The sequence below is a fragment of the Phyllostomus discolor genome, chromosome 7 (genome assembly GCF_004126475.2).
Source record: "Phyllostomus discolor isolate MPI-MPIP mPhyDis1 chromosome 7, mPhyDis1.pri.v3, whole genome shotgun sequence".
Classification (NCBI taxonomy): Eukaryota; Metazoa; Chordata; class Mammalia; order Chiroptera; family Phyllostomidae; genus Phyllostomus; species Phyllostomus discolor.
Genome location: NC_040909.2, coordinates 12047821 through 12063412, shown reverse-complemented (window position 1 = coordinate 12063412; position 15592 = coordinate 12047821). Strand labels below are relative to the sequence as shown.

The 15592-nt window shown below is 49.3% G+C and overlaps 1 protein-coding gene across 2 annotated transcripts in view; it reads left to right on the top strand.

Moving 5' to 3' along the window:
* MLH1 (mutL homolog 1) overlaps positions 1-15592 on the top strand; it is a 35854-nt gene that overhangs the window by 16267 nt on the left and 3995 nt on the right. For both annotated transcript variants that reach the window (XM_036030525.1, XM_028518228.2), the window contains exons 10-15: positions 48-141; positions 1057-1210; positions 4553-4923; positions 6666-6814; positions 12961-13069; positions 14320-14383. In XM_036030525.1, coding sequence (XP_035886418.1) covers positions 48-141; positions 1057-1210; positions 4553-4923; positions 6666-6814; positions 12961-13069; positions 14320-14383 — 941 coding nt within the window. The remainder of the gene's footprint in view (positions 1-47; positions 142-1056; positions 1211-4552; positions 4924-6665; positions 6815-12960; positions 13070-14319; positions 14384-15592) is intronic.

The following is a 15592-nucleotide window of genomic DNA, read 5'->3' as shown; positions in this document are numbered from 1 at the left end:
CTGTGGGACAGTTTTTAGCCGGTTCTTCTTTCCCTTTTATTTTTTAGATCGTCTGGTAGAGTCAACTGCCTTAAGAAAAGCCATCGAAACGGTGTATGCAGCCTATTTGCCCAAAAACACACACCCATTCCTGTACCTCAGGTAACGCGCAGCACCAAACGCCTCACCCAACAATCACGAGAAGCCCTCTGTCATGCTGTCCTCTTTGAAAGAGACGGGCTTGCTGGTAGCCTGTTGGCAGTAAACCACGTACTGACTAGTGAAAGGATGTCCTGTCCCTTCTCACAGGTGGAGGGTACCGTTTACTTCCATTTGTTCGCTCATGTAGCGGACTCTCACCGAGAGCCTCCCGTGTGCCAGGCACCGTGTTGGTAAAACAAAGATGAATTACCAGGAGGCAGAAGCTGCCCCAAACCTTGCAGAGAAACCCCTTCCACCTTCTGGGTCCCTCCGGCGCCCTCTGCTGACAAAGGTTCGCACTGCCACGCTCCATTATCACAGCAATCCATGAACGATGGGTTTGGAGCTGAGGCAGTGAGTTGACTGACAGTCTGCACACCCACAAAACTGACTTTTGTGTTACATTTTAATAATAGAAAGTTTTCTCCCACATATTCTTGTTTTGATCTTCATATAGTACCAAATAATAAGTAGGGGACAGGTCCATGTTTCCAGGTGAGAAAACCGACCCAGAGAAATTAAGTGACTTGCCGTGGGACACATCATAATAAGTTCCACTAATTCTAGAATGATAATAACAGCTGACATGTAATAAATGTGCCAGTTACAGGCAGAGTGCTTTATATGAATTTAATCTTCACTTTACAAATGAGGAAACGGAGGCAAAGGGAGATGGTGTAACTCACCCAGAGCTACCCAGCTTTTACGTAGCAGAGTCAGCTTTTGAGCCCAGGTCACTCGGACTTGACCTGAAGTTTTGGCCATGTTTTGTCACTTGGCCTCCCTGAGCCTTTTGTCCACCACACCCGCCACATGTGAATTTTTTCCACATCCTTCATCATCCGAGGTCACTGTTCTCTCTCTGTTTCCCGCCAGTTTAGAAATCAGCCCCCAGAACGTGGATGTCAATGTGCACCCCACGAAGCACGAGGTCCACTTCTTGCACGAGGACAGCATCCTGGAGCGGGTGCAGCAGCACGTTGAGAGCAAGCTCCTGGGCTCCAACTCCTCCAGGATGTACTTCACCCAGGTGAGGGTGCTGTCACCCCTCTTTCCCCGGTGCCCTTGCCACCTTAAAATGCGCCCCGTCAAACGTGAGAGCCCACATTTTTGTCTGTTGCCGTAAGACATTCCTTCCAAGTATTTGGTAGTTTTAGTAACATTTCCGTCTTTGAACCTGTGAAGGTATTGTCATGTTAAACCTGGGCCCCACGTCCTGAGGCCTGACTTCTCATTCTGCCTCCATCGGGGACCACGGACCGGTTTCCGAGGAGAACGCGCTGTCTGAAACGGAACAGGGTACACTGTCTGTGTGTTCTCCCCCCGGGAGATGCTCAGGGGGCCCATCCTGCACACACAGGGCAGAGCGGAGGGCCTGGGCCCGGGGAGGCCGTGGGTTGGAGCACCTGCCTCTGTGGGTGCTCGAGCCGAGGAGAGTGGCCGGGGGTGGTGGGGGCCCGACGCAGAGCTGTCCCCGCTCCTGTGTGTCCTCAGACCATCTTCTCTCCCTGCCGGCAGCAGGCCACCTCAGCCCCTGACCTTTGGGGCCTCTGAGTCACCTTCCGCCTGCTCCCCAGCTTGTGCCCTGCATGCCAGTGTCCAGGGCCGGTGAGCACAGCCCTGGTTTGCGGTGAAGCCGTTCGCTGTGGAAATCAGTGGCCCTGGGGACCCCTGCAGCTGGTTCCAGTGCTGTCACTCTGACAGGCTTGTGTCACTGTTCTGGACCTTCAGATTCCTGGCTGCAAAGTCGTTGTGTTAGTGGCTGCTCCCTGAAACCCTCCTGTGCAGATTACGTAGGCAAACACACTGCAGGGGTTTTGAATTGTCCATGAAGAAAAGTTTTTCATATTTGAGCAAAGTTGCTACCTCAACTTTTTATTACTTGACTCATTATGGAATATTTCTAAACACCCATACAAGTACAACACATACTCATGTACACACCACCCAGCATCAGCGACCAGAAACACTTCGCCATGCTGTTTCCTCTCTCCCTCCCCCACTGGGGTGGGCGGGGGGGAGGACAGGAGTGTTCTAAAGCACATTCCAGGCATTTGTTTTTTTACATAGCATTCACTTACGAAATTTAAAACATTTTTCTTATATAATTTAGTGCCCTTTTAAAAAAAACAAAACCTAATTTTTTAAAGTTTTTTTCTAAATGATTTTATTTATTTTTATTTTTAGAGAGAGGGGAAGGGAGGAAAAAAGAGAGGGAGAGAAACATCAATGTGTGGTTGTCTCTTGCATGCCCCAAGTTGGGGACCTGGCCCGCAACCCAGGCATGTGCCTTGACCAGGAATCAAACCTGCAACCTTTTGGTTCTTAGGCTAGTAGTACTCAAACCACTGAGCCACACCAGGAAGGGCTCCAAGTCCTTTTTTTAAAATTGATATTAGAGAAGAAGGAGGAGAGAGAGACAAAGAGAGACATCAATTTGTCGTTCCATTTATTGATGCATTCATTGGTTGATTCTTGTGTATGCTCTGACTGGGGATTGAACCCGCAACCTTGGTTTACTGGGGACAGTGTTCTAACCAACAGAGCTACCTGTCCAGGGCAGTCCAGTGTCCCTTTTTAACTAGTAAAATGACTAGTAGTAATATAATTTAATATCCAAACTGTATTTAAATGTCCCAGTTGTCAAAAAAAGATCCTTTTGTAGCAGCATTGTTTAAATCTATATCCAGTTAATTTCCACACACAGAGTTTGGTTCTTATGTATTTTAAATCTACGTGTCTTTGAAGTTAGGAAAGTCACCCTGCCTTAGGTTGTTCCCACTGGCTTACGCTAAAGGTTTCCTGTAGAATCATGCACATTTTGGATTGTCTGCTTCTTCTTTTTTTTTTTAATTTTTAAAAGATTTTATTTATTTATTTTTAGAGAGGGAAGGGAGAGAAAAAGAGAGAGAGAAACATCAATGTGCAGTTGCTGGGGGTCATGGCCTGCAACCCAGGCATGTGCCCTGACTGGGAATCGAACCTGCAACACTGATCATCTGCTTCTTAACGCTGCTTCTTTAACTTGTTCCAATGCTCCTTATTTCCTATAAACTGGAAGTCAGATCTAGAGGCATGATTATTTATTTTCAGATTGAAGAAAATTTTTTGCAAGAATTCTTCGTAGACAAAGCCATGTACTTTCTGTTGTGGCCCAGCAGGAGGCACATGCTGATTGGCGAAGTCATTCTGGTGATCTGGCTGGTGATGGTCTGATTCCTTCATCGTAAAGCTCCCTGTTGGTACTTAGCTTGATGGTTTCACCTTTCGTGGGTGGCCCCTCCCTGAATCGGTTATTCCATTGGGATTGCAAGGTGGTGCTTCTCTGATTTTGTTATTTTCTTCTGTATTAATTAATTATAGTTCTTCTATATAGAAGAACTTCCCCTCATTTGTTAGAGCTATTTGGTTGTCCTGAAATACAGTTCATACTAGAAAGTAAGGATCAGTGCTGGATTCTCCCTTTCATTATCAATTTGCAAAGGAATGAGTTGGTGTTCTAGCAATTTCCAAAGACATTTAATGACTTTTTCCTCTCTCCCTGTCTCTTCCTTCCTCTCCTCCCCCATCTTTTTCTTTTTCTCTTATTGTGTCACAGCTATTAACAAGGCAATGTAATTTAATCAGTTGTGCTGACTTCTTTCTTCTCTTTTTGGCATTTCGTTTTTTGGTGCTCAAATTCCATTTTAGACCAACAGAAGCCCCTTCAGGCCGGTGTGCTTGTCCTTCTGACTCAGTCCCTTTAGGTGTGGGTAGTTTCTGTGTTTCCGGTACGATAAGGTTTTTGTGGGTTCACTTGGTGCTTTTCCCCATCCCTTTCTCCAAGGGGCTCTGGTTTACTGTAGTGGGGAGAGGTATTTAGGGACTGTAATCTGCATCAGGAGGTCCTCGTGACTACTGGGTGGTCATTGCTCTGGGGCCTTTCCAGTGGACACGGCCAGGAAATGCAGGTCTTGAAGAGTGAACAGGAGAATGGCGGCTGCCAGGGGCTGGGGGAGGGGAGAGTGGTGGTGTCGAATGCCAACGAACTGTACACGTAAATGATTAAATGGTGAATTTTGTGTTCCATACTTTTTATCACAGTCAAAAACGTCCTCTTATGGTAGCAAAAAAACACCCCTAAAAATATAGAACTTTACACTAATATTTCCACTTCAAGCCAATTTTAACATTATAAGGATTTTGCTGAATTTTGTATTTGTATATCTTTACTTTTACACTTCACATTTAGTAAGTGTTGCTTTTCTATAGTGACAATTTCTATATAATAATTATACCTGTTCTTAGCGTCTGTCCCTGGTATTGCTCTATTTTGGGGCCTGGACTTCTAGACTTCGTATTCTGAGTCTTCCTGCAATTTTTTTTGTCACAGACGTTACTACCAAGCCTTGCGGGCCCCTCTGGGGAGGTGGTGAAACCCACAGCAGGAGGGACTGCCTTGCCGGCCTCTAAAAGCGGCGACAAGGTCTACGGCTACCAGATGGTCCGCACGGATTCCCGGGAACAGAAGCTCGATGCCTTCCTGCAGCCTGTGAGCAAAGCCGGTGAGCCCCAGGCCACCGTCCCAGAGGACGGCGCGGATGCTTCCAGTGCCAGGGAGAGTGACGACGTGGAGATGCGGGAGCTCCCGGCTCCTGCTGACGTGGCCGCCGCCAAGGATCAGCGCGCGGAGGAGGCCGCAGCACAGGGGACTCCAGACACGGTGGAGAAGAGAGGGGCTGCCTCCAGCCTGAGCAACCCCAGGTACGGCCTTCTGGGCGAAGTGCAGCTCGCCGCCTTTGTTCATTGGTAAAACCACCTCTCGCCCGGGCTGTTCAGGAGCCGCCGGCATCTGTCTCCTCTCTGCCTGACCCGCCCTTGGCCTCCGATGAGACAGTGCTGTGGCCTTGCCCACTGTCTGCCTTGGACTGTGTCCTGAGGGTCACCAGTTGTAGTGGCCTCTGAAGTTTCTGAAATGGCCGTGCTTGCAAGCATTGGTTAAAAACATCAGGAAAACAATCAGATCCTCCATTTTAGTAATGACTTTTGATAAAGCCTCTGCAGCAGGGGTGGCGAGAGAGAGAGAGAGAGAGAGAGAGAGAGAGAGAGAGAGAGAGAGAGAGAGAGGCCTGAAATACCTGGAGGATTCTCTCACCTTTGCTTACAGCCCCTTTCCTTCCTTTCAGAAGGAGCGCATCTGTCTTTTCAGTTCAGGCTGTGAGGCTCCCCGGAGCACGTGAGCTAGTGGTGAGCGAGGGCAGGGCACGGAGGCAGGAACCGCAGGGATGACGGCTGCAGTTGAGCTCTGGGCGTTTCCAGTGTGCCATCGGCAGGCTCTGGAAAGACATACCCCCAACCCCTGTGGGGTGGGTACTCATGATCTGTGTTCAGGTACCGGTCCTGGAGCTCAGGGCCATGTACCCACACCGCACACCCACGTGGTGGCCGACCGCCCAAACCCTGGCCCTGACCGGCCCTGGGGACCTAGACAGGGTGTTGGGCTCAGTGTGCTCACCTCTGAGCCCTGCTGGCAAGATGGTGTCCAAGGACTTTCTCCGGAGAAGATGCTGACGTTTGTTGAGTGTCCACGCTGTGCCAGACACCTCACATAGGTGATCTTACTGCATGCGCTCCGTGGCCCTGCCGGGGCCTGTCGCATCTCTGCTTATGACTTAGGAAGCGAGTACCACAAGCTGTTTATCCACACAGCAGTCCCAGAAATCACTTTAAACCAGAAATCAGATTGTATCACTCCTGTGCCGAAAACCAGCGGCTTCCCAGACACAGCCCATGGGGCGAAAAGCCCCTGCTCCACTCCAGCCCCCACCTCCCCTCTCCCTTGCGGTGCTTCGGCCGCACGGCTCTGTGGCCGCCCTGAGCTCACAGGGCTCCTCACGCCCCCGGGCTCTGACTGTTCCCTGGGCCTGGAAAGACCCTGGCTTCCTGTCACTCCAGCTCAGAGGCTGTCTTTGTCCATTTAATCTGAAGTTCTCTCTCTCTCTCTCATTTCCACACCATGCTGTTGTATTACCTTGGTTTATGTTCTTCATAGCATTTGTCGCCATGTTAAAATGACCTATTTTCTGTTTCTACTTGACCCCCTCCATAGCGAGCAAGGATCTGACAGATGCATGGTTCATGGTGGCGTGTGGTTGGTATCATGACAGTGTCTGAGGGGTAGGTAGACGGAGCACTGAGTGAATGAGACGGGGGAAGGTCAGCTCACCTGTTGGAGGCCCTGCAGCATCACGGGGCCAAGCTAGACTCCGGGGTGCAGCTGTGCGCAGCGGCCAGCTGCCGGGACCTGCGGGTTGTCAGATAAGTGGCGTGCCAGAGAAGAGACGGATCTCGCTGGCCTGCCACCAGGCTCCCTTCCCCAGATGTCCACAGCCAGCACAGAGAAGCTGCTCCCTTCTCCAAAATTTAGTACCCCAAACTTGGCTGAGATTTTGTTTATTTTAACTTAAAAAGAAGCGTCATCTGCCAGTTTCTTATCTTCACTGCAGAAAGAGACACCGGGAAGGCTCCGATGAGGAAATGGTGGAAGACGAGTCCCAGAAGGAAATGACGGCTGCGTGCACCCCCCGGAGGAGGATCATTAACCTCACCAGTGTGCTCAGTCTGCGGGAGGAAATCAACGAGCGGGGACATGAGAGTACGTGAGTGCCGCGGCCTGTCAGGCTCTCCGAGGGCCGGGACCACTAGCGTCTAGTGTTGGGAAATGCAGAACACGTTCAGGCTGGGACGGCCCCTGCAGGGTGCTGAGCGAACCCCCCTTCCCTTCCTAACCTGCAGCAGCTGCAGCTCAGAGACTGTCTTCAGGTGGGACAGAAGGAAAAAAATAGCCTCTGGTTGTAGTCGGAATTAATCAGTATTCCCTTTAAACCACAGGAGTCACAGTAAAGCTATCATTTAAATGACCTTCAGTTTTTGTTTTTTTAAGATTTATTTATTTATTTTTAGAGAGGGAAGGGAGGGAAGGAGAGAGAGAGAGAAACATCAATGTGCAGTTGCTGGGAGCCATGGCCTGCAACCCAGGCATGTACCCTGACTGGGAATCGAACCTGCGATGCTTTGGTTCGCAGCTCGCGCTCAATCCACTGAGCTACACCAGACAGGGAACCTTCAGTTTGTTTTTTAACTTAAAGCAGAAATCGGCCCCTGTGGCCTGGCTGGTTGCAAGGGCCCTGAGCTCATCCTGCCACGCCCGCTTCCGTGTGACCTGAGGCCCAAGGTCTTACCCGTGTGCGCCTCATTTTTCCCTCTTCTGTAAAAGGAGGTTAATTTCACCCTTGCAGAAGACTGAGTTGATGAGAAATAAAATGTAAGTAAAACACTCGTGGCACAGTAAGGAACTGGCCCATATTTTTATATCTTGAGGACAAAGCAATAAACCATGATCAGCTTCCTCAGAAACAGCTTTCCAGAATACTTGAGCCCACAACTGCATTTTAGCCCCCCGTTACTTCAGAACTAGCTTAATGGTTTCCAGGAAATAAAAGAGGGGCAGGCAGCTCCCAGGGATGACCTGACCCGGGGACTGAGGTGTCTGGCAGCGACTGGCCACGGCAGCAGCCCCCACCCCACCTGGTGAGTCCGGCCGGCTGCCCCGAGGGTGGGCAGCACGGCTCTGGGCCCCGCTGGCGGCTGTGCCCTGGGCCTAGGCGGGCCGGCCGTAGCTTTTCCACTTCCATCTGTAACACCTCTCTTGATTAGAATAGTTAAATGTCAACACTGCCAGAAAATGGGTCCTAAAGTGAATGACTAACTGTCACAGGAAATGGGTGGCCGAAGAGCAGTTCAGTACCTTCCCACCCATGCGCAGCCTTCTGGCACAGCAGCCTCACTCCGTGACCTCTGACATTTTCTCTTTCCCAGCCCCCCCAGGTCGAGTGGGTTCAGGAAGGCCTCAATTTGCCTTCCCCTGTTTGTGCGCTCTTTTCTTAGTGCGCTGGGCTGCTGTCTGCATGTGGGGAAAAATACAGGGTGTCTCCCCTGTGGGGAAGGGTAGAAACTTCCTGTGGCCGAGGTCTTGCCAGTTCTGGAAGGAGCTGCCACTTGGCGTTTGATTGTGGTTTCCATGAAGACTTGCTCCAGTTGCTCCTTCCCCCTGTTGTTGGCGTTCCAGCCGGGAGCCTCTAAAACCACTTCAAATAATGTAAGAAAGGTGGGCTGTTCCTTGATTTATTTAGCAGTCTTCCTCGCAGTGGTTTTAGCGGACAGACTCCCTCAGATTTGGAATTCACAGTTTTGAGGGTTTGTGTCCCACGTGCAGAGCAGGCTGTTTAAAGTTACGATTTCAGTACATTTCTGAATAGGTGCAAACTCTTCTCAGTGCTGTGTAAAAACAACACCCGTCAGGTTTGATCAGGTTTGGAATCCACTGCTGAAGCTAAAATGATGGCTCTAAATCTTCTAGAATTGTCTGTTCACACACGTCATCTCATTTCACTCCAGGATAGTTCTTGTGAGGGAGAAAGAGGGGATGCTGTTCCCTCTATTTTAAAGGCGAGGACAGATTAGGGGACATCCCAGGTCCATGCCTGATGAGGGTGGGCTGTTGCTGGCGTGGCCGGCGCACTGGGAGGCCAGCCCGGATCTAGAGGCAGAACAAGATGCACTGGCCGGGCGGGACAGGCAGGCTGCGGTTCTGATCCCTCAGACGTCGGCTGGTGTGGTCGGCACCCACAGAGGGTCCTCCAGAGGGGCGGTTGCTGTCTGTGATATGAGGCAGAGTGAGCACTTCCTCTGGAGCCGGAAGGCCCCTGCTGCAGCCCCTGCTCCTGCCACCCTTCTGTAGCCATTCTCTGCTACCTTCTGTAGCCAGTCGGAAATTTGTTCGCCATTTTGGGGCATCATTTTCCTGTTCTGTAAAATGATGCTACAGCTGGACTTTTGTGATGTCCTAAGATACCATGTGCGTGTTTTGTAAGAAGCTTCAAGCCTCTGCTCAGGGGGAGGGACCGCTGCTTTGCATCCTGTCCACTGGCCTTTGGTTTCCATCCATAGACCGTGGCAGGGATGGCTTCGAGGTGACAGCTGTGCAGGGATCTCTTGGAAGCTCAGATCTGGTGACAGACCCACAGCCTGGCTGCTCCCTGATAAGAGCTGTGCCACTGGCCCGGGAGAGACGAAAGAGATCGTTTCCTGGGAACGACATTCCACTTGCACTCACTTGTGTGGCGGTTTCGTGAGTGTGTTGTCTCTGCAGGAATCCTGTCTGCTGAGCTCACTGCTCACCCTCGGTGCGCGGCAGAGTGCCCGCACGTGGACCCTGCAGGTGTTTGCTGAGGGGAGAGGAAGTGACTGGGAGGAGCAGCCTGCGAGGTGAAGCCGTACGTCTTTATTCTGAAAGGGCGGCCAAGGTGGACACGCAGTCTGACGACTCGGGTCCACTGGATGTGCCCCTCCCGCTGGCACACATTGCGCCCACAGAGGAGGTTCCCTTTGGGCCCAGGGTCCAGTCAGGTGTTCCGTGGAATTAGGCTCGTCTCAGATTAGTAATGCCTGAACTTACTTATTGCCAGCCCCATAATTTTGAATCTGTAAAGTAATGAGGACAAGGGGTGTCCTGAGTTACTTGCGGTCATCTGAATGTGAAAGCTTGCTTAACATTTTATCCACAATTTTATTTTCTTGGTCTTGGGTGGAACAGCCCGAGGTCTGAGTGTACTTACTCATATAGTTTGTCACCAGATAACACTTGCTTTGGCACATGAACTCAGTTCAGCAGATGTTTCTCAAGAATCTTTTTGGCACAGAATGTGCCATGCCGAGCCCTGAGGTGGAAAGTGAGCTGAATGGACCATGACCCCTGCCTCTCAGGCAGCACGGGGCTGGGGGGGATGCTCCCCAAGTGTAACTGGCTGCAGCGGGAGGAAGAATGAGAGACACCGAGTAGCAAAGCCAGAGGCCGCCTCTGCAGGGGGCCCAGGCTGCGGTCTGCTGCGAGGGCGGCTGTGGGCGTCCAGTGGGCGCCGGGCTCCCACCCTGCAGATGGCCTCAGGGGTTGCAGGACCCTCCGCCCTGCCCTCAGGTTCGGCTTCACTTGCTGCCTCTCCGACAGCGTGATGGGACTGAGGCCTGTGTGGTGAACTCCAACTTGTGGTTTGGCTTTGAAGCATAGAAGGGTTCTGCCCTGTTCCGCCGCTGGCCGAATGATGGGGAGTGCCCACAGATGTCTGGTGCTGTGGGGACATTCCGGGGAAGAATGACACAGAGGTCCTTCGGGTCCTCAGGAGAGGCCGTGCAGGGGCCCTGATAGCCTCCCTCGGCCAGGGTTGGAGGAGCCCTGCCCGTCTTGGTTGATTTGCTGCCTGGCTGCCGGCTGCTCTGAAAGCCTCGTGCTTGTGAGCAGCCCCCGCCCCGCCTGCGCTCGCTGGCGCGGCCACACTTCAGTAGCCGCGGATGCGTCGGAGCGTTGCATGACAGATCGGTGTGGAAAATCTCGGGTCCTTTTTTAGTGGATTACACTGCTTTCTCTTTCCTCCAGTGCCTCATTATGCAAGATTATTTGATGTTCTCCAGCTTTTAAAATAATCAGTTTCCGCCCACGCAGAACATCCTGCAGAGACACTGAGTTTCCAGTGGGAACAGAGGGGAACGCTCATGAAGAAAACAAGCTGCTTTTTATGGGGGGAACAGGGAGTATTGCCGAACTCACGTAACAACAGAAAGCATGTATTTCATTATCTTGGAGTTAGGCATCATTTCCTAAATAAGATAAAAAGCCAGTCTGTAAAGAACAGTTCACAAACTCTGCCTGTAATTAAGTCTAAGAACTAGACCCAAACTGAAAAAAAGCAGAGTGACAACGTGGTGACAAGCTTACTGCTGTCCCCCCAACCCCTGCCCTTTGCCTCCAGCCCCTCCTCCCCCAGCCCCCTTCACAGCAGCGTTTTTATGGCTTTCATTAAAAATATATACACACACACGTGCGCACACATGTGCACACATATATGAAATGCAAAAACACGTTTATAAAGTGTATGGGGACTCCCAGGAGAAAACAAGGGGGCATGTGCTTAAAGAAACAGAACGTTGCCGTCAGCTCTGAAGCCCTTATGTCCTCCCTCCCTGTCCAGTCCCTTTGCCTTCTCCCCCGGGCAGCCACCACCCTAAGTTTTGTGATTGTTTTCTTTCTTTCTGTCACAGCTTTACAACCCATATGTGCAGCCCTAACAAAAACTAGTTTCATAAGTTTGAAATTTTCTGTAAATGAAATTTAACTGTAAGTATTCTCATGAGATAGAGACACATACACGTGTACGTCCCTGACGTTCACCCCCTGGTTGTGCTCCGATTTACTCCGGGACGTAGGTTCCCCTTCGTGACTTCGCTGCACGTTTGGCCCTTCGTTCTGCTGACGAAGGGCATCTGGAGGACGCACACGGCCTCTGCTCTGCCTCTCACGCCCCGTGCCTGTCCCCACACCTGCCCGGGTCAAGGGCTGGGCGCGCTGGCGGGGGAGCTCTGCCGCAGGGCCCGTGCGTGTTACTGCTGGGCCGGGAAAGGGCAGTGGTTCTCCGAGGGTGGCAGGAAAATGTACGCTCCCACCAACAGTGTGAGGAGCTGCCTGAGCTCCGCCTTCCCTCCAGTGTTTGGGAAACGGTATTTGGTGGTGGTTTTATTTATGTTCCCCGGTTACTGATGGAGTTGAGTGAGTCTAGTTCCTCTTCTGTTAAGTGCCTGTTTGGTTTCTGACCCATTTTTCCATTGGAATTTTGGTCTTTTCTGGTTTTAGGAATTGTAATCAGGTCCATGGAAATACCTTCCCCCTGCTTAGTGTTCATCTGGTATTTTTTATTTATGAGCACTTGTTTTATGAACAGAAATTCTTAGATTTAATATAGGCAGATTTCATGAACTGTTCTTTACAGATTGGCTTTTTTATCTTATTTAGGAAATTATTCCTAACTCTAAGATAATTAAATATATGCTCTCCGAAAATGCTTATACTTAAATTTCTGTTCCACCTGGAATTCATCTTTGATATATGTTGCTAGATTCAGTTCTCATGTGAATATCTAATGTTCCATAACACACTGTTATTGTCAGTTTGTTCGGATTTAGCTAATATTATTTGCGCATAATTCCGTCTGATCTTTCATGGTCTACCCTAAGCACATCCTTCCATGGGGCCTTGGGTGGCAAACTGAGTTTTGCTTTATCTAATTTATCCTTATTTTGAAAAGTTTCTTTGGTGGATTTAAAATTAGAGGTTGTCAATTACTTCTTTTCAATGCATCAAATGTGTCATCCTATCATTTTTTGGCTTCTGCTGTTGCTGTTGAAAATTCATCTGTGGGTCTTACATTTTCTTACCTTCTGGGTGACCTCTCTTGTCTCTGAGTACCGTTAGTGCCTTCCCTCAGTGTCCTGCAGTTTCTCCGTGTGTCAGGGCCGGGTTTGTAGGGCCTTGTGGAGCCAAGAGTCCATATCTTGCATCGCTTCTATGTCCCACCTCTTTGTCGCTCTGTGCTGTGTTCTGGGTAATTCCTTTACATTGACCTAGTTACCTTGCCAACTTTGTCTAATCTGTTCTGAAGTCTGTCTTGGTTTTTAATTTCAATTATTTTGTTTTGTGTTAGATTATGGTCTTTGAGTATTCCTGAATATTTGGGCAATTCCTTGTTGCATTTTGAAAAATTAGTTATGTTTCATTCCTCATTTGTCTTCATTTCAGCAAGAGGTTCAGTTCGGGCATCATTGCTTATTTGTCTCTGGTTCTGGGGCTTGGTGCTTTTGGCCGCAGGGAGGTGCTGGCGGGACACCACCACTTACCTGTCTTGTCTTTTCCAGCTCTGCAGGAGATGCTGCACAACCACTCCTTCGTGGGCTGCGTGAATCCTCAGTGGGCCTTGGCACAGCATCAGACCAAGTTATACCTTCTCAACACCACCAGGCTTAGGTACACGAGCGAGTGGGTGCAAGAGCAGAGCTGCTGGAAGGGCGGTCCTGGGGGCTCAGGCACAGAACGCCGGGAAAGCAGCAGCGTGGCGTGGTCAGAAAGGGCACAGGCTCTGGAGTCAGACAGCCGTGGTTTCAAGTTCAGGCTCAGCCACTGACCATGGATGTGACTGTGGACAGGTTCCTTTCCCAAAGCTCATCTCAGACTTTTTGTCTGTAAATGGGGATAAACTTGCAGGGTTTTGTGAGGATAAGAAATGGCATGAGAAGCCTGGTCTACGGTAGGTGCTTGGTGCTCTATGAATGTTGGCTGCTAGGAGCCGGGTGTTGAGGGCTCGGTGCTGCTGGAGAATTCCAGCATCTGCTGCGATGGGGGATGCGAGAGAAGGCAGATCAGACGGCTCCTTCCCTCCAGCTTTGGGAATGTAGTGAAGGCCTCCTGTAGCCCCCAAATTAGCCAAGGGGTTGTTGACACGCGGAGTGCGATCCCAGCAGTGCCCTTTGCTCAGTGCACAGCCAGCGACATTTCTATGGATTGTTTCCAGGGACCTTGGTAGATGAGCTTCTGTTGAATCTAGAACCTTTATTATTATGTTCTCAAATCAGCAGCACAGATGGGAAGGAGCTGCCACCTTCCACCTACTGGACATCACTTGTCCACACTGGGACTCTCTCCCACTAAGTGAGCTGTGGCCTCACAGTGCTGCTTGGCCCTATGAGTGGGGCGGCCACTATACGTTGCTTAGAGTTGCATGTGAGGTTTGATCTCCCAGACCTAGAAACCGCCCCAGTCAAGAAGCTTCCTGGTGGGGCCCATACCTCCTTGGGTACTTAGAGCTCACTTCCTGGGCTTGGAAACCCTCCTGTGCAGCTCCCTTCGGGGCCATTGTCTTTGCTGCTGGAAGCCAGTCGGGCTTGTGCAGTGTCCCGCCTCTTAGTAATTTTGTTGGAAAGTCTGCTCACCTTGTGTTTTCTTTGCCAGCATGCCTAGGTGCCTGATTCCCAATGCTCCAAATCACAGTTGTGTTCAGGTTTTCCTCTCATAGATACAGATCCAGCCAGTAGCACACGCTGGACCTCCGGCTCTGAGGGAACGGAGCTCCTGGGAGACTGTTAAAAAGCTGCCCCAGCAGAGCAGAGCCGCGTGTGGCCTGGCCACGTCTCAGGGGTTAGTTCTCCCTGTGTCCCTACTGCGTGGCTCTCAAGCACGGATTCAGCTTTTCCTTAAAGTCACTTCATTTTCGTTTTCAGCGAAGAGCTGTTCTACCAGGTACTCATATACGATTTTGCGAATTTCGGTGTTCTGAGGTTATCGGTAAGTTTTTTTCCCTGCTTCTCATTCCTGAAATTTCAACAACTGGTCATTTCTGAAAATAATAGTTTTATCTTAATATCTTATTCGTAATGTGGTAAATGTTTCTAAATGCTTAGTATAGTTTCTGTTACATGATTTGCATATGCAGATATCTCTAATTATAGTTTTATACAAAGAACAGCCATTTGATAGCCAACTTAAACAAATGTTTATTATTATTATAGAAAGTAGTATGTCTACTTAAGAAAATTTAAAAATAAACATTCTTTAAAGCCCATGACCTAAACGCAGCCCCAACCAGCAGTCTCAGTCCATTTCTTCCCAGACTTCTTTATTGCCTAATTTTAGTTACAAATCATAGTACATGTCTGTGTCGTTTCATGTCTTCTTTTTACATGTGACATACTTTACAAAACACCTTCTGGAATTTTTATTGGGATTCTGGTGAATCTGTAGGTCAGTTTGAGGAGAAGATCTTTTGTTAAATTATCCCTTTATTTCACATCTTTTGCTGCTGTTGTAAATGGCATTTTTTTAAAATTCCAGGTTTTTTTTGCTATATTTAAAATACAAGTGTTTTTGTACATTGATCTTGTATCTTGCAATTTTACTAAATAAATTAATTCTGGTAACTTTTTTAGATTCCAATCCGATTTTCTGGATAGATGATCATAGCGTCTGTGAATTTCTTCCTGTCCCATCTGGGTGCCTTTTCCTTCTTCCGCTTGCTTGATCACACTGGCTGGAGCAGGGCTGAACGGATGTGGTGAGAGTGGAAATCCTCTCCATCTCTGACCTTAGGGGGAAAGGTTCGGTCTCACCGTTAACTATGCTCTGGGCTGTGGTAGGTTTTTTGTAGATGCTCCTTATGAGGTTCAGGCAGTTCCCTTCTGTTCCTTGTTTGCTCAGAGTTTTTATTCAGGAATAGATGTTGAGTTTTTTCAAATGCTTTGTCTGTATTTAAGAGAATTGTAGTGAATTACATTGATTTTCGTACATTAAACTAGTGTTGCATTCCTGGATGAACCATGCTTGTACATGATGTATTATCCTTTTTACGTGTTTCTGGGATTGATTTGTTGAAATTTTGTTTATAATTCTTACATATATGTTCATGAATAATATTGGCTTGTAGTTTTCTTGTATTGCTTTTGTCTGGTTTTGGTATCAGGGTCATCTGGCCTCACAGAATGGCTTGGGAAGTATCTT